The 19266-nt window shown below is 49.6% G+C and overlaps 1 protein-coding gene across 6 annotated transcripts in view; it reads right to left on the bottom strand.

Annotated features, from left to right (window-relative positions):
• The window catches only part of ANO4 (anoctamin 4), a 413046-nt gene that overhangs the window by 91644 nt on the left and 302136 nt on the right, over nucleotides 1-19266 (bottom strand). For 5 of the 6 annotated variants that reach the window (XM_060195637.1, XM_060195638.1, XM_060195640.1 and 2 more), the window contains 2 exons: nucleotides 19055-19099; nucleotides 7873-8004 (listed from right to left, as the gene is read on the bottom strand). In XM_060195637.1, the coding sequence (XP_060051620.1) occupies nucleotides 7873-8004; nucleotides 19055-19099 (177 nt within the window). The remainder of the gene's footprint in view (nucleotides 1-7872; nucleotides 8005-19054; nucleotides 19100-19266) is intronic. The other variant, XM_060195639.1, reaches the window with a different exon arrangement.

Genomic DNA, 19266 nt, shown 5'->3' with positions numbered 1-19266 from the left:
CCATGCACAAGAATCCAGGTTGAACACCCCCCACCAGAGTGTGGATTTATGAAGCCTCATAAATCTGGTGTCTATCTTCTTCACTATCTCCCCCTTCTCTCTCAATTTAAATCAGCCCGACTGACCTTGATACTGGCCCAGAAAATCATGCTGGGTGTCTCACTTAAGGAGCTTAGACATTAATTGTAGAGAGAATTAATGAGGTCCTGGTCATGAACTGAGGGTCTCACACATACTGATGCCATGGAAAAGCTTCCCTTGTGCAACAATTTCATTCTGTGTGTGTGTGTGTGTGTGTGTGTGTGTGTGTGTGTGTGTGTGAGAGAGAGAGAGAGAGAGAGAGAGAGAGAGAAGCAGAAGGAGGAGGGAGGGAAAGACTCCAAGTCAACACTCCTACCACCCATGGAGCTCTCCTGGTGCTGCCCATGAGGATCACACACAGGGCCCCAAGCACAGCAAGGCATGTGCTCCACCTACTGAGTATGTCCAGGCTTCATATCTGTGGTGTGTTGAGGCATGTGTCTATAGTCACATACAACAGCAGCTAAACCCAAGACATGTCGTGGTAACTGGAAAAGACAGGCACCACAAGGCCTGATCTTAGAGTCTAAGTTCAGTCACTTAGGTGACTAATGTCTTAGGCTGTTCTTGGCTGAGGAGCTGGAATAGCATTTCCAGTCACTAACAACACCACTCCTTTGTGGCATCCCAAGTCCTTGCTATGACCCACAAAGCTGGACCCACCAGCCCCTTAGCTCTGTAAGCATCATTCTACAGGTCTTACCACCTGCTGCAGCCAGGGTCCCACTCCTCTCGCACAGGTGCACTCACAGGCAAGAGCCTTTCCCCTGGATGCTTCCCACTCCTCTCGCACAGGTGCGCTCACAGGCAAGAGCCTTTGCCCTGGATGCTCCCCACTCCTCTCGCACAGGTGCGCTCACAGGCAAGAGCCTTTGCCCTGGATGCTCCCCACTCCTCTTGCACAGGTGCGCTCACAGGCAAGAGCCTTTCCCCTGCATGCTCCCCACTCCTCTCACACAGGTGCGCTCACAGGCAAGAGCCTTTGCCCTGGATGCTCCCCACTCCTCTCGCACAGGTGCGCTCACAGGCAAGAGCCTTTGCCCTGGATGCTCCCCACTCCTCTCGCACAGGTGCGCTCACAGGCAAGAGCCTTTGCCCTGGATGCTCCCCACTCCTCTCACACAGGTGTGCTCACAGGCAAGAGCCTTTCCCCTGGATGCTCCCCACTCCTCTCGCACAGGTGCGCTCACAGGCAAGAGCCTTTGCCCTGGATGCTCCCCACTCCTCTCGCACAGGTGCGCTCACAGGCAAGAGCCTTTGCCCTGGATGCTCCCCACTCCTCTCGCACAGGTGCGCTCACAGGCAAGAGCCTTTGCCCTGGATGCTCCCCACTCCTCTCACACAGGTGTGCTCACAGGCAAGAGCCTTTCCCCTGGATGCTCCCCACTCCTCTCGCACAGGTGCGCTCACAGGCAAGAGCCTTTGCCCTGGATGCTCCCCACTCCTCTCGCACAGGTGCGCTCACAGGCAAGAGCCTTTGCCCTGGATGCTCCCTACCTGGAATGCCCTCTCTCCCCTTTTCATCCTTCAAGTCTTTTTCTAGTTACACCTCTTTTCTAATTTTCCCCCAAAGAATATAAAAACTGGCTTTTTAAAATGCAACCTGCATGGAGCCGGGTGGTGGTGTGCCTGATTGAACACATACATTACAGTGCACAAGGACCTGGGTTCAAGTCCCCAGTCCTAACCTGCAGTGGGGAAACTTCATGAGTGGTGAAGCAGATCTGTAGGTGTCTTTCTCTCACTTAACACTCTCATTTTCTTTGTATCCCAAATAAATGATTTTCTCATTTGACACATCACTATTCAGTGTCAATTGTGGGATTCAAGAATTGTGATTCAGATACTATACAAGATGATAAACTCTTTTAAGGATTTTATAGTTTAGGAGAAAGCAAGTCACATGGATGGTGCTATTAAGAGTTTTGATGAGGGGGTGCAGGCAGTGGCACACCTGGTTGAGTGCACACATTACACTGCACAAGGATGCCGTTCCAAGCCCCTAGTCTCCACCTGCAGGGGGAAAGCTTCACAAGTGGTGAAGAAGTGATGCAGGTGTCTCTCTGTCTCTTTTCCTCTCTACCTTCTCCCCTCTCAATTTATTTCTATACAATAATAAATATAAAACAGTTTTTATAGGAACAAAAACAACTGCCAAAACACAGAAGAGAGTTTGGGGTGGAACTTGGGGTAGAGGGTGAAAATTCTGAAAGGTTTTCAGGAGAAAATGTATTCTTTTCTTTTCCTTTTTTTTTGGGGGGGGGTGGGGCTTGGTGCTTGCACTATGAATCCACCATTCCAATGGTCATTCTTTTTTCCATCCATATATCCAACTATTCATCAACCTACCTATTCTCCCTCCCTCCCTTCCTTTGACTTGGTAGGGCAGAGAGAAATTGGGAGGAGAAAGGGAGAGAGAAATGCTTGCAGCCCTGCTTCACTGTCCCTGAAATCCACCCCCTGCCAAGGGACTGGGAGCTTGAACATGGGTTCTTGCACATGGTAACATCTGTATACAACTAGGTGCACCACTGCCCAGGCCCAAGGAGAAACACTTCGGAAGTCCTGGAAGCAGGGTATCTGGGGTATCTGTGTGAGGAAGCTCCGGGTAGAGTGGTGCAGCAGGTACACACAGAGGGCATTGTGAGTTAAGAAGCATGAGAGGGGGTAAAGCAGACTGCAGTGCCAGTGGAGCCGGTGAACTAGATTGTCCTGCAAGTTTTCTTAGGCTCTTTGTCACTCTAATCATCATTGACTATGCTTCTGTTTCTTTTCTTCCCCACACATTCATACATTCTCAAGCACAAACTCAACTCGTCCTCCCTCTTTCCCCCTCCCCCAGACTAACACAACATCACACACTCTGCAGAACCAAGCCTCCACGTGGGACTTGGAGCTGCACTTGGCAAACCAGGAGATCAGGGCAACTCCCAGAGCTCATTAGCCAGCTACTTCTGATTACTTAAAGCCCATTAGTATCATTCTCAAATCCTCCCAGGGGAAGTGGCTTTCCTGATTGTAGGAAACAATTCTTTACAATTCCTCAGGCCTTATTCTTTGCACATTCACTAAAGGGATTTTTGTCCTGAGCATGACGGTTTTCAAAGAGGAAGAAATCCCCACACGCAGGGCATTCAAGACACTCGTTAAAAGTTTCATTTCCCAGCTGCAAGGCTGGGAAAATGTCTAAGTTATGCTCTTGGTCAGGCTGAGGTCTGTCCTTAGCTTTGCTTCATTCCACCTGCCTTTTTGTTTTCATCTCCTTTGTTGCTGCCTCCTAACCTCATTTTCCACTGATGGCTCTCTTCCTTCCAACTAATATGCCAGGTTAACTCACACCTAGCCCTCATCCAAGGAAATACCTCGGGCACTTGGCACTCTGAGTCCTGCTTTTCTCCTTTCATATAAACACAATTTATTCTTCCTGAGCTCTTTCCCTCTCCTACTAGGGCAAGATCATCCCTCAAGACCCATCTCCAGCACTGACCTCTTATCAGTCACACTCCAGATGTGGGAAATGGAGCTCTTCTAGCTGTAAACAACGTCCAACACATGATGCAATGACTTCAAGTGGCCTTTAGTCTCAAGACCAGGGCCACATACTCAGACTGGCAAGCAGACACCAAAGTCCATGCTGGTGATATATCAATTATTCAGTGAATGACTACTCAAAGCATGTAAAAAATAGGGGGATCCCGTATGCAGATAGGTGGCAGAAAAACCACTACCCCACATACTACCATTGCTCAGTGTTCTGTATTTCCAGATACTTATCACAGGTAGACTCTTGGCTCTATCCAACATATTGGGCTCTTCTATCAGGCACTTCTGGCTTTGATAAAACTGCAGAGAAACTTTGTTCCAAAGTAAAACACAAAGAAGTACAACCAGGATGAGGAGAAGTGAGGAATCTTCCTCGTTATTTAGACAAATATATTAAAAGGAGAAAATGTAAAAACACACACACACATACACACTATATATACACACACACTATATATCCTGTTGAAGTAAAACAAAACTCCAGTACACACGCCATGTACTTCACTATTCCTCTATTCTCCACCCACCCACCTCATTCCCCATTTACTTATATAGCCCAGAGTACACATTCAACAATGCACTGATCCCTCCATTCATCCAACTAGGCTGGGCCCAGCCCCACATGGCACTATACACAGCACTCTCCAGGCAGATGCGAAGTTGGGGAAAATCTGCTTGTATATCAGGCTGTATAACAGAACTTAAGAAAAAGCCACTCAAGAGAAGATTAAAGTGAGCAACAGAGGAGGCATAAGAGCTTAAGCTGAAAAGAGGAACGTGACTGCTTTCATCTATCTTTCTGAGAAAAAACTACCTCTGAGATCCTAACAGCCTTGTGAAACAACTTGTCAACAAAAAATACAATTATTTTTAAAAAGAAGACACAATTGGTCCTCATCTTTGCATTAGCATGGAGTCCCTCTGTCCCTGGGATTTTGAGACTGTGCCAGAATGTCATGGTGCCCTACGAGTTGTTCAAGTAGTGAGGTAGGGCTGGCATCTGGCTGATAGATCACTTAGTGTGGTAGGGCTGGCATCTGGCTGAGAGTCACTTACTGTGGTAGGGTTGACATCTGGCTGAGAGATCACATAGTGTGGTAGGACTGGCATCTGGCTGAGAGGTCACTTAGTGTGGTAGGGTTGACATCTGGCTGAGAGATCACTTAGTGAGGTAGGGCTGGCATCTGGCTGAGAGTCACTTACTGTGGTAGGGTTGACATCTGGCTGAGAGATCACATAGTGTGGTAGGACTGGCATCTGGTTGAGAGGTCACTTAGTGTGGTAGGGCTGGCATCTGGCTGAGAGTCACTTAGTGAGGTAGGGCTGGCATCTGGCTGAGAGTCACTTAGTGAGGTAGGGCTGGCATCTGGCTGAGAGTCACTTAGTTTGGTAGGACCTGCATCTGGCTGAGAGTCATCTAGTGTGGTCAGGCTGACATCTGGCTGAGAGGTCACTTAGTGAGGTAGGACTGACATCTGGCTGAGAGTCATCTAGTGTGGTAGGACTGGCATCTGGCTGAGAGGTCACTTAGGTAGGGCTGGCATCTGGCTGAGAGTCACTTAGTGAGGTAGGACTGGCATCTGGCTGAGAGTCATCTAGTGTCATCAGGCTGGCATCCGGCTGAGAGGTCACTTAGTGTGGTAGGTCTCTCATTCGGCTGAGAGGTCACTTAGTGTGGTAGGGCTCTTATCTGGCTGAGAGGTCACTTAGTGTGGTAGGGCTCTCATCTGGCTGAGAGGTCACTTAGTGTGGTAGGGCTCTCATCTGGCTGAGAGGTCACTTAGTATGGTAGGGCTCTCATCTGGCTGAGAGGTCTCTTATCTGGCTGAGAGGTCACTTAGTGTGGTAAGGCTCTCATCGGCTGAGAGGTCACTTAGTGTGGTAGGGCTCTCATCCGGCTGAGAGGTCACTTAGTGTGGTAGGGCTCTCATCCATCTGAGAGGTCACTTAGTGTGGTAGGGCTCTCATCCGGCTGAGAGGTCACTTAGTGTGGTAGGGCTCTCATCCGGCTGAGAGTCACTTAGTGTGGTAGGTCTCTCATCTGGCTGAGAGGTCACTTAGTTTGGTAGGTCTCTCATCCGGCTGAGAGGTCACTTAGTGTGGTAGGTCTCTCATCCAGCTGAGAGGTCACTTAGTGTGGTAGGTCTCTCATCCTGCCTAGAGGTCACTTAGTGTGGTAGGTCTCTTATCTGGCTGAGAGGTCACTTAGTGTGGTAGGTCTCTCATCCGGCTGAGAGGTCACTTAGTGTGGTAGGGCTCTCATGTGGCTGAGAGGTCACTTAGTGTGGTAGGGCTCTCATGTGGCTGAGAGGTCACTTAGTGTGGTAGGGCTCTCATGTGGCTGAGAGGTCACTTAGTGTGGTAGGTCTCTCATCCGGCTGAGAGGTCACTTAGTGTGGTAGGGCTCTCATCTGGCTGAGAGGTCACTTAGTGTGGTAGGGCTCTCATCTGGCTGAGAGGTCACTTAGTATGGTAGGGCTCTCATCTGGCTGAGAGGTCACTTAGTGTGGTAGGGCTTTCATCTGGCTGAGAGGTCATATTGTGTCTACGGACATTTGTCCTCTGTGGCGACCCAAGCCTGCGTAGCTCAGATTTGCACAGCTGCTTCCCTTGTGTGCTACATTCCACACTTTTATACAGGACATCTATTTCTTCTTTCTTTCATCTGATGAATTCACCAACTTTAGCTGATTTTATGTTGCTGAAACATACTTTTACCTTGCACTACCTACAACTTAACAGCTATATCTGATTTATTATATATATAAACATATATATATATATATATATATATATATATATATATATATATATATATATGCTCCAGGGTTATTGGCTGGGTCTCGGTGTCTGCAATACAAGTCCACTTTTCATTATGGCCATCTTTTTTCCATTTTTTTCTTTTATTATTGTTTGTGTTGCTGCCATAGTTGTTGGATAGGATAGAGAGAAATTGAGAGGGCAGGGGAGAAGATAGAGAGAAAATAGGACACCTGCAGACCCACTTCACAGCTTGCGACGTGACCCCCTGCAGGTGGGGAGCTGGGGGCTTGAACTGGAATCCTTGTGCCAGGTCTTGCGCTTTGCACTATGTGCGCTAAACCCAGTGTGCTACCACCCAGCCCCCTATCTCTATATATTTTAAAGCTACCAGCCCATCACCTCTCTGAAAGTTCCCATTTACTGAGGCTAACTCCAGCACTGCAGTAGGAGAGCCAAGAATTTCTGCAGTACAAGAATTTCTGAGGAGGCTGCAATGACTGATTTATCCAGCTCTTAAGAAGATGATTTTTCCCTACAGTTTATGTCATTTGAATGTTTTTCTCTCCGTCCACACATCCTGTTGCACTGCCAGAGTCTCATCATATCAGAAGCTTCAGAATCAGCTCTAGATCATGTGTACAATTCCTCTGAGTCAGCTCTAGATCATGTGTACAATTCCCTATGGAGTCAGCTCTAGATCATGTGAACAATTCCTCACAGTCAGCTCTAGATCTTGTGTACGATTCCTCACAGTCAGCTCTAGATCTTGTGTACAATTCCTCATAGACTCAGCTCTAGATGGGGTGAATAATTCCTCACAGTCAGCTCTAGATCATGTGTACGGTTCCTCACAGAGTCAGCTCTAGATCATGTGTACAGTTCCTTACTGTCAGCTCTTCTTGTGTACAATTCCTCACAGTCAGCTGTAGATCATGTGTACAATTCCTCATAGTCAGCTCTAGAGAGTGTACAATTTCTCATAGACTTATTCCTTAGCCAACTCCCCATCTCCTCCACCTTCCATCTGTCTGACTATACATTACTGTCCAGAGATAGCCTGACAGATGAACCCACAACCAGGATGGGGCAGTGTGGCTGTCTTCCTGGGGTGACTTGGTGAGTTATTTAAGAAAGTGCACTGGAGGCGGACAGAGAAAATAACCAAAACCCAGCCCAGGTACTCTTGTTGCTAAGGAGAAAGCTAACAGACATGTCCCTCCTCTGCTGGCTACAGGCAGAGCAGCCTGCAGAGGGTGCTGGGGTTGGCAGAACCTGGACCTCTGCATTGCCCTGCAGGCCCTTTTCCCCAACACGTTAGGAACAAGCATTCTGCCACAGGAGGTGCTGAGATGGGCACTAGCTACCTAATGCATAAGGACTCTAAGGGGACGGGGCACAGGACTGCTTCCTCCAGAGCCAGGGGATGCAGGCAGGAAGAGGAGGCTCCTGCTCAGAGTGGCTTCAGAAAGAACGGGAGACACTCACTGGTGGATCCTTTGCTGGCTGAAGGGGGCAGTGTAGCAGTCGCTCTCCTCCAGGTCTGGCAGGGTCTCCCTGTCCAGCCGCATTGGCTTCCTAGGCAGCCATCTCCGAAACCTGCTGATTTGCTTATCGATCCTGCAGGGTTGGAAAGGAAGAGGTACAGTGTGAGCAGTGCCCAGGATGCAGGTGGGGGTCTCTCAACAGCTGCCCAGACCACCACCAACTCCAGATGCCTGCTTTGCACCTGGGGAAGCAGAGCGCAGAGACTCCAGTGTCCTCCCCACTCCACGGGGGGGGGGGCTGGCTGTTCAGGAAGCCTCTGCTGGGGGGTCAGACGCTCACCCAGGCGACCAGTGGCCAAGTCAGGAGAGGAGAACCACGCCGCCTCTGCTGCCTAGCACTCACACCCCCAGCACACATCTGAAGCAATCTCTCTGTCAAACAGCCTGAACAGCAGCCCTTCTCACTCTGTGTGCCACACGAGACCCAGGGTAGGTATGCAGCCCAAACTACCAGCCAGTGGCTGATCCCAGGACCGAATGCATGTTTCAGGCTCCTGACTTTAGACCCAGTCAGGGCAGTAGTTCAGGGGCTCATCGACTGAAAACTACAGCAGGGTGAGACTTCTCTTCGAGTCCTCTGAAGTTATCAGCTGCAACACGTGGGGAGACTGGGGCCTGCCTTTCTCTTCCAGTTACTACAGCAATCTCTCTAGCAGCACACCCTTGTCATGGCATTCCCAGCAGCGGAAGTCACTCGCCACGTAACCAGTCAACAGCAGAATGAAACACGGGGCCACTCCTCTCATCCTCGGCACTGTCCCGGCTTCACCATGAAGCCTGCCCAGCGTGTCTGGGTGGCTGCCCTGTTCTGAGAACCTGCAGAGTTCAAAGGGGAAAGGATCCTGGAGCTTCCCTAGCCCTTTCCTCTCAAAGAGGACCCCCCACACCCCAAGCAAAGGTTCCATCCAGAGAAGAGTCACTGGGAGGGCCAGTCTCAAGGGGGAGCACTGTCATCTCCTCTGTCACCCTTTGGTCCCCTTCCTTCTCTAAGGACACATCACAAGCAGTGAGAGCAGTGACTGAGGGAAACCATGACAGCAGCAGAACATGACCGCTGGGGCCAGTGTCCAGTACAGCTGAGTGGTGTGGCCACGGGTGGCGGTGCCTCTGTTCATCTGCACAATGATGATGGTGACACCGGGTTCACAGGGCTGTGAGTACTAAGTGACCAACACATAGAGAAAGTCTCAGAGTAGTGTCTCCTGCGTGGCAAACACTGGGTATAGCTCGTCTTTTTTTGTTTAATCGGGGTAATAGTCTACAGTTGACAGTAAATCCAGTTGTGGCACATGTGTGAGACTATTCCCTTCTTTTTAATGTTTGTCCAAAATGAGATTTCGAGTGCCAGCTTCTCTCTTAGCCATTACAATCTTTATTTTTAAGTTCCAATTTTACTGTGCTCCTCCATAATTTCCCCTTCTTCCAGCTCTCTGATGCAGCCTTTAAAGGAAGTGATAAATCTACTTCCTAGGCCACATAAGTGGCCTCCCATGGATCACGGCACTACCTCTAGCTGCCTTAAAACTCACTTGAGAAAAAGACATCCGCTTAGAGGTTTCCTCCGACAGAACTCATCCCTCCCCCCACTTCCAACTGCAGCACTAAGCGGATCCACATGGGGCGTGCGGAGCTCTGTGTGCCGTGACTGTGGGTGAAATCTAGCCCAGGGAGCGCGCCCAAGCTGTGAAAAAGCCATCAGAGAGACTCCACAGGAAGGAGGCCACCACCTTCAGCAGCTAGCCTGTGGCACACAAGTAAGGCACCATGGAGAAGAGACCGTGAAGAGAGCCTGGAGAGGGTAATCAAGGTGGCAGAGGGGAAGGAGAGAGGCAAGGGGAAGTGAGGAGAGGCTGTGTGTGGGGGCGAGCCCAGGGTCTAGTCTGTCCCAGACAGGCTGCTCTCTGGCTGACAGTTCCACAAGTGCCACACAGAGGTGCCAGGGTTCCAGGGGAAGTTTGGGTCTCCCTCCTCCTTCCTAAATGATAAAGTGGCCTGGGGGCAGTGAGACCACTTGTGCATGAGGTCCTAACTCCACACCAGGGGACAAAGTCCCCAGACTGATGGTGTGTGGGGGTGCTTAAGCAGCCCCCGCAGAAGCAAGAGGACAGAGCGGCACTGTCCAGGTGCCAGTGTTTATGCTGGTTTCCTGTGACAGGAACAAGAACTACAACCTGGTCAGGAATCTGGGTCATCTCCTGGCTGTCAGAATACTCCCCATTCCCCAAATTCTGCTCCCTAGTCCCCAAAGGACTCCCTCCCCCCACCCTGCCATGACAGGTCAGCTTGTGGAAATTATCTACTGTGTGCAGAGTCTCAGACACACACTGACGACAGAAGACAGGACCTGCCCCGGAGCTGTGAACACCCAGGAGGGAGTCTGAACTAGTGGCGACTTAGCCAGGCCATGTTAACTGCAACAGGCTGCTTCTGAGACACCAGAGCTGGAGGTGACATAACAGCAGCATGTTTCTAACAGGTGATGCTTTCAGGACGGCGTGCCTACAAGGATGCCACAGAGGAAGTACTTTTTAATGGCACAGAGTCCTAGGCTGCAGGAAATGGTAACAGACAACACCAGGCTTGCATTTCTTTCTCTTCTAAGCATTTGTCACCCCCTGTGCCCGCAGACCCTGCTTCAGCAGGAGGGAGGGCTCTTTGGAGTGGTTCTAGGTCACAAGGCCTCTCACTGCTACACACCCTACATATCTTAGGAGAGGCCAAGGGCTCTGGAACCTTTGTGACTATTGATTTTTACAGCGTGGATGGAAAGACACAAGCCGCCTGTCCTTTTGCCTGAAGCCCCTGATAAGACTGCAGCTGCACAGTGGGGCCCCACGTTCATCACACAACGTGCGACTCACGTGCGACTCAAACAGGGAGGGACAAAGAATGAGCAGAGACGAGGCTTCCTCCAAGCTGCCCATGGTCATCGGGTCTGTGACTCTGGAGTCTCAGTCTCTACTGGAGCTGTTTAGGACAAGGCCACGTACAGGCAGATGATGGACTTCCTTCCCTTACTGAAGAGAGAAGTTGAAACTCCTGTGACTCTGTCCAGGACACGTGTAAAAGGAGCCTGTGGAGGCCGAGCATGTCCCCCCAGGAGCCCTGAACTACACTACTCACAGGAGCTTCACAAAGTTAGGGGACATCAGAAATGGATTTTCGCTGCCTGCTCTGAAGCCTGGCAATTTTCTGCTTATATCTCTTCTGCTTAAGAGATGACTGGATAAGAAGTTGTAGGACATATACTCAGGGAACATATGCTACCTGGCAATTTAAAAAGACAACACTGTGTCCTTCAGGACAAAATGGATGGAGCTGGGGGTGATTATGCTTAGGGAATTAAGGAAGTGAAAGACAACTACCAGATGGTTTCATTCATATGTGTAATACAGAAAAATCAAACATGAATTTGCAAAAAAATAATAATGACGTAGCCAACCCTTTCTTTTTTTTTTTTTCCCTCCTCCAGGGTTATTGCTGGGCTCGGTGCCTGCACCATGAATCCACCGCTCCTGAAGGCCATTGTTTTTTTCCCCCTTTTGTTGCCCTTGTTGTAGCTTCGTTGTGGTTATTATTATTGCCCTTGTTGATGCAATTCGTTGTTGGATAGGACAGAGAGAAATGGAGAGAGGAGGGGAAGACAGAGAGGGGAGAGAAAGACAGACACCTGCAGACCTGCTTCACCGCCTGTGAAGTGACTCCCCTGCAGGTGGGGAGCCGGGGGCTCGAACTGGGATCCTTACGCCGGTCCCTGCGCTTTGCGCCACATGCGCTTAACCCACTGCGCCACCACCCGACCCCCTAGCCAACCCTTTCTAAGACCCTGGGAGAATTATGGTGGTTATCCTTGGGAGGCTAGGGCACAGGCACAGAGCTCAGGTGGTGGGAGTGCTGTGAAGCTATACCACTGTCATCTGATAATCTTTTAAGTCACTAATAAACCTCTAACAGAAACTTTAGATGTTTGGAAAACATGCACAGGTCTCTATGTCTTGAGTCATCTCTCTCTCTCTCTCCTCCAAGGAGACTTGCTGGGACTTAGTGCTGGCACTACAAATCCACCACTCTGGGCAGCCTCCCCCACCCTTTTCCTTTTTATTCAATAGAACAGAAAGAAATTGGAAGGCAAGGGAAGGGAAGACTGAGAGAGGGAGAGAAAGACACCTGCAGACCTGCTCCACCGCTTGTGAAGTGACCACCCCCACCCTACAGGTAGGGAGAAGGGGCTGGAAGCAGGATGCTTGTGTGAGCCAGGTCTTTGCACTTCGCACTATGTGCGCTAACCTGGTGCGACACCCCCCCTTTCTTGTACTGTGTGCACTAAGCTGGTGCGACACCCCCTTTCTTGTACTGTGTGAACTAACCTGGTGCGACACCCCCTCTTTCTTGTCCTGTGTGCACTAACCTGGTGCGACACCCCCTCTTTCTTGTACTGTGTGCATTAACCTGGTGCGACACCCCCCTTTCTTGTACCGTGTGCACTAACCTGGTGCGACACCGCCCTCTTTCTTGTACTGTGTGCACCAACCTGGTGCGACACCCCCTCTTTCTTGTACCGTGTGCACTAACCTGGTGCGACACTGCCCTCTTTCTTGTACTGTGTGCACTAACCAGGTGCGACACCCCCTCTTTCTTGTACTGTGTGCATTAACCTGGTGCGACACCCCCCTTTCTTGTACCGTGTGCACTAACCTGGTGCGACACCGCCCTCTTTCTTGTACTGTGTGCACCAACCTGGTGCGACACCCCCTCTTTCTTGTACCGTGTGCACTAACCTGGTGCGACACTGCCCTCTTTCTTGTACTGTGTGCACTAACCAGGTGCGACACCCCCTCTTTCTTGTACTGTGTGCACTAACCTGGTGCGACACCGCCCTCTTTCTTGTACTGTGTGCATTATCCTGGTGCGACACCCCCCTTTTTCTTGTACTGTGTGTACTAACCTGGTGTGACACCCCCTCTTTCTTGTACTGTGTGCATTAACCTGGTGCGACACCCCCTCTTTCTTGTACTGTGTGAACTAAGCTGGTGCGACACCCCCTCTTTCTTGTACTGTGTGAACTAAGCTGGTGCGACACCCCCCTCTTTCTTGTACTGTGTGCACTAACCTGGTGCGACACCCCCTCTTTCTTGTACTGTGTGCATTAACCTGGTGCGACAACCCCTCTTTCTTGTACTGTGTGCACTAACCTGGTGCGACACCCCCTCTTTTTGTACTGTGTGCATTAACCTGGTGCGACACCCCCCTTTCTTGTACTGTGTGCACTAACCTGGTGCGACACCCCCCTTTCTTGTACTGTGTGCACTAACCTGGTGCGACACCCCCTCTTTCTTGTACTGTGTGCACTAACCTGGTGCGACACCCCCTCTTTCTTGTACTGTGTGCACTAACCTGGTGCGACACCCCCCTTTCTTGTACTGTGTGCACTAACCTGGTGCGACACCCCCTCTTTCTTGTACTGTGTGCACTAACCTGGTGCGACACCCCCTCTTTCTTGTACTGTGTGCACCAACCTGGTGCGACACCCCCTCTTTCTTGTACTGTGTGCACCAACCTGGTGCGACACCCCCTCTTTCTTGTACTGTGTGCACCAACCTGGTGCGACACCCCCTCTTTCTTGTACTGTGTGCACCAACCTGGTGCGACACCCCCTCTTTCTTGTACTGTGTGCACCAACCTGGTGCGACACCCCCTCTTTCTTGTACTGTGTGCACTAACCTGGTGCGACACCCCCTCTTTCTTGTACTGTGTGCATTAACCTGGTGCGACACCCCCCTCTTTCTTGTACTATGTGCATTAACCTGGTGCGACACCCCCTCTTTCTTGTACCGTGTGCACTAACCTGGTGCGACACCCCCTCTTTCTTGTACCGTGTGCATTAACCTGGTGCGACACCCCCTCTTTCTTGTACCATGTGCACTAACCTGGTGCGACACCCCCTCTTTCTTGTACCGTGTGCACTAACCTGGTGCGACACCCCCCTTTCTTGTACCGTGTGCACTAACCTGGTGCGACACCCCCTCTTTCTTGTACCGTGTGCACTAACCTGGTGCGACACCCCCTCTTTCTTGTACCGTGTGCACTAACCTGGTGCGACACCCCCTCTTTCTTGTACTGTGTGCACTAACCTGGTGCGACACCCCCTCTTTCTTGTACCCTGTGCATTAACCTGGTGCGACACCGCCCACCTCTTTACAGTCAGCCTGACTAGCTTCATGGGTCTTTCTGGGCATGACTTGAGATTCTGAGAGAGACGCAAGTTAGCGACTTAGTAGCAATCTACGGCATTATGATGTAGGAGCAGTTCCACAGCACTCCTGCCACCGTCTGCTGTGTCTGTTCCCAAGGAAAACCACCACAGTTCTCCCAAGGTCTAGAGAGTTTGAGTACCTTCCTTTCTCTCTCTCTCCCTCTCTCTCTCTCTCTCTCTCTCTCTCCAAAGTTCATAGAACTCAGTGCAAAGTACTACTACGTAACTAATAAAAAGTAAAGTTTGCTCTGAGGAGGTCTGAGGCCCATGCTATAAACAAAGGGATAAGTACAGACACTAAAAGCCCTGTGGATGACCAGAGGCAGGGCTTGGTTCTCTCATTTTCTCATCAATAAATCTTTTTTTAAAGTCATTAGCAATAGATGATCCTGATGAAAACGAAAGTTTGAGAAACGGGGGATGGAGTGTGGTGCACATGTTACCATGTGCAAGGACCCGGGTTCAAGCCCCAGCTCCCCATATTTTTTGGGGGGGATGTTTAACAGATGAAGCAAGTACTGCAGGTGTGTTTATGTTCTCCCTCTCTACCTCCCCTGCTTCTCTCAATTTCTCTCTGTCCTATCAAATAAACAAAAGTAAAATAATAAAAGCAGCAAAGGCTGCTGGGACGGGTGGATCTGTGCATAGGCAATAACCCCGGTGGCAATAAAAAATGAAAAGAAAGGAGGAGAGAAAGAAAGAGAGAGGGAGTCGAGCGGTAGCGCAGCGCGTTAAGCGCACATGGCGCGAAGTGAAAGGATGGGTGTAAGGATCCCGGTTTCAGCCCCGGCTCCCCACCTGCAGGGGAGTCGCTTCACAGGAGGTGAAGCAGGTCTGCAGGTGTCTATCTTTCTCTCCCCATCTCTGTCTTCCCCTCCTCTCTCCATTTCTCTCTGTCCTATCCAACAACAACAACAATAATAACTACAACAATAAAACAACAAGGGCAACAAAGGGGAATAAATAAATAAATACTAAAAAAAGAAAGAGAAAAGACAGTTTGAGGAACATTATGCCCTTGGGATTGCAGTCATGGAATTACTGGTGACTCCTAACCATGCCAAGAGATGTCCATTTCCTCAGAAACTGAATAAAACCTCTTCTCATGGAAATTCATTCAGTGTATCTGATACCATCCTCTGCTTTAGCTTGCCTCCACCTCCTTCCACTTTTTCTTGCCATTCTCTCCCCATCTCATTTTGTCACACCATCACCACTAGGCTTGCTCCTCATTTTGTCACGCCATCACCACTAGGCTTGCTCCTCATTTTGTCACGCCATCACCACTAGGCTTGCTCCTCATTTTGTCACGCCATCACCACTAGGCTTGTGTTGGGAACATGTGTGAGCCTGATAGAGCTTAGGGAGAACCACCCCCATCTTTGGATGGAGGTCTGAGAAGATAACCTCTTGGTAAGTCTCTCTCATCCGAGGTGAGCATAAGGGGGGAAACTCAGACTTGGTTCTTTCCTTCTTGACTCTCAGGCCCACAGATACCCCAGTACTTCCCTCCATTAACTGCAGGCCACATGGCCGCAGATTCACTTATTCAAAGTCACCTTCTGATCACAGAAGAACACACCTTATCACACACTTCATCACACACCTCAGACCCCGTACAAGAGAAATGCCAAACTATATGGCCTTTTGATATCCATCTTCTCTCTGTCTCACCCTACGGGTTTAACCCCTATGCTTCTCTCAAATACCTTTGGATAATTAAGTTGCTTGTGTTATGGAAAATAACTGTCTTGTATCTCATCAATTCCTGTCATACCAACCCCCTACCTTAGGGGCATGCTGACTGTTAAGAAACCTGTAATTTCTGTCATATTTCAACAATAATTAACTTCATTGCTTTTCTATTTAACTCATGTCCAAGTTGCTAATAAACGGACTCTAGGATTCTGGGACTCTAAGGACTCAGTTTCTAGATTCACGCTAAGAGTCCCCTGGTGTCTTTTACTTCGTGTCACCCCTGTCGTGAGCGAGAAAGAACCAGCCTATTACCTTTCCCCTGGAGGACACCCTGCCGGAGAAGGAGAGAGACACCCCGAAAGGCTTGCTCCTCATTTTGTCACGCCATCACCACTAGGCTTGCTCCTCATTTTGTCACACCATCACCACTAGGCTTGCTCCTCATTTTGTCACGCCATCACCACTAGGCTTGCTTCTCATTTTGTCCCGCCATCACCACTAGGCTTGCTCCTCATTTTGTCACGCCATCACCACTAGGCTTGCTCCTCATTTTGTCATGCCATCACCACTAGGCTTGCTCCTCATTTTGTCACGCCATCACCACTAGGCTTGCTCCTCATTTTGTCACACCATCACCACTAGGCTTGCTCCTCTGCATTTGTCTCAGCCGTCCCTGGGGAATTCCACCTGGTCTACATGGCTACACTCATGATTTCTACAAGTTGACAGTTGTAATAAATTCTCTGGCTTTCCCTACAGTCTTTAATGGTTTTGCCAAAGGCCTTCAGAACAGCAAAGCCTCAAGGACCTATTGGGAATCATGATGCAGGAGTATTAAAACACAGACCATGGTCTTTCTGAAATACGCACATCTATCTGGATTTCTGTTTCTCAGCTCCAGTAACAGTTAGTCAGTCTCTCAGGTATGGAAACCTCTTTCCCCGCCATCTCACCCTCAGCTCTCAATTTTCAGATACCTGCTAGGTGCCAGGTCCTCTTCTCTATAATATCACAATCTTTTTCACATGTTTTGCCCTTTTGCCCTACAAATTAGTCTCTGCATGCAAAATATTGAAATAATTATGTTGACAATCTAACTGTGCTGTGCCATCCAAGTTGGGAGCATCTTCTCTCTGTCTTGTCATGTTCCCTCCGGCTTTCGTTTAGTTTGGGTTTGAATGCATTCCACCCAGAGTCAGTTAATTCACGTCAGGAAAGGTGGAGATGGACTCATCACTGAGATCCATTGATCTCAACGTGTGGCCCCAGGCACCAAGGAAGCTGCCACACAGAAAAGTGCACTGGTCTCATCGAGTCAGAAACCAAGGCTGTGAGGGGCCAGTGATTTCAGCATGCTTATTTTACCACCAGAGATCCACTGGGGCACTGTGCCTCAACGATTTTTTCTTTTTGTAGACAGTGAGTGACAAGAGGGAGAGGAACACTACAGAGAGAGGAAGAGCGTTACCACAGAATGTGAAGCCCCTTGTGAAACTTCCTCTGTGGGTGGTGATCTCATGTGGTGGTTGAGCTGGAACCCAGGTCTTCTCACATGGGAAGCTGTGTCCTCAGATGGCTGAGCTATCTCTCAGCCCTACGATTTGTATTTTGAAAAGCACCCCCACCCCCCAAGATTCTAAGGTGGCTGAAGTGTGGTAGAGTGTGGTAGAGGCTAGACAGAGTTCTACAACAGGCTTTTATAGAAGGCGGCTGTGACAGGGGCAGCTCTAAACTGCTGAATCCAAACGTGTGCCCCCTGAGAGAAATCTAGTCACTGCTGCATGGGAGACAGAGAAAGTTCCGCATCTTAGTTCTCTGGATGCCAGCTCTGTGACATACTCTGCCAGGTGCAGTGAGTTGAGTCAACCCACTGCTAGTGACATTAAGCTCTTATTTGTCATGCACAATGCTCTCCAAGTCTGCTTATTCACTCATCTCAGGGCAGACAGTTCCATCAGGCAAGTTACAAACTTGCAACTATATTGCCAGTGATCACAACAGAATCAGAGTAAAGGACATCACTGATAAGTGTTCTTGCATCTTAGACAACATCAAGGAGAGGCCAGACAATGGCAGGACACAAGTGACATTGTACATGGATCCAGGAGCAGTGCAGCAGTGCTGCAGGTATCTCTCCTCCTAGACCCATTTCTCTCGTCTCTATCAGAACAGAAAAAAAAAGTAAAAATAACGGCTACCAAGAGTGAAGGGATTGCTGTGCATACACCGAGTGCTAGTGACAACCCCAATGACAGAAAAAAAAAAAAAAAAAAGCCTTACTAGAAGAGTTTCCAAAGTGAGGTAATACTTTTTATTTATTTACTGAACAGAGACAGAAGTTGAGAGGGAGATAGGGGGAGGTAGAGAGGAAGTGGGAGAAAGACAACTGTGTATCTGCTTCGCCACTAGTGAAGCCTTTCCCTGCAGGTGGGGACTGGGGCTGGAACCCAGGTCCTTGCTCAACCAGGTGTGCAGCCACCTGGCCCCTGAGGTAATGCTTCTTGACACTTTGCTAGTAAAGCATCACCAGAGGGCTGGCAGTGGCCCACCCAGTGGCACATGTGTATGACCATGTGGGAGGACCTTGGCTTGAGACCCAGGCCACCACACAGGAGAGCTTGCAAGGAAGGAAGCTTCCCAATCTGTGGAGCTTTGCCTAAGGGTCTCTCCGCTGATCTCTCCATGCAGAGGAAAGAAAAGGGGGGATGCCAAAGGAGTCTTATAGGCACTGAACCCCAGTGATAACCCTGGTAGCAGAAAAAAATAAATAAAGGAAAGAAAAGAAATTTTAAATACGTAACAGATATTGCCAACACAGAACAGTCCACTCTGGAAGGCCAAACAGCCATTAACTCTTAGAGATGGTCCTCTGAACTCACATACAGAGGAGGGATTACTTTGCATGGAAAAAAAGTGAAGATGCTCAAACACATTCCTGGTAATTTGGCCAGCAGAATGCCCCCACCCCCAAGAAGTCAAACAACCCCATATGAAGGGTGGGTCCGAGGGGAGACTCAAAGTCATTTCTGTCTCTGCTTCCGTCCCCGAGCTGGCCTTTAATAAGCCAGTGTTCTGCAGCACAGACCCATCTCCCAGCTACTTGTCCCTGTCCCTGCTGAGCACACAGGCCAGCAGACCAACCCACCCCAGCAGGGCCGAGCATGCTACTAACCTGCTCATGAACTTGTACCGGCGGGGCAGGTAATAGATTTTTCTCCTGGAAGAACAGCAAAAATGAAGCCAGTCGAGAAGAAAACCCATCGTCAGTAACAGTTTGAACTAGCAAGGAAGGAAAGGAGATCGAAGATAGAAGCCTGTAAGAGGTGAAGAAGACAAAACTAAAGAGAGATTAACAGCGAGAAGTGCAGCAGGAGCCCAGGGCAT

Source organism: Erinaceus europaeus, chromosome 7, assembly GCF_950295315.1.
Source record: "Erinaceus europaeus chromosome 7, mEriEur2.1, whole genome shotgun sequence".
Classification (NCBI taxonomy): Eukaryota; Metazoa; Chordata; class Mammalia; order Eulipotyphla; family Erinaceidae; genus Erinaceus; species Erinaceus europaeus.
The sequence above is the reverse complement of the archived record's forward strand: the minus strand, read 5'-3'. Positions and strand labels throughout refer to the sequence as shown.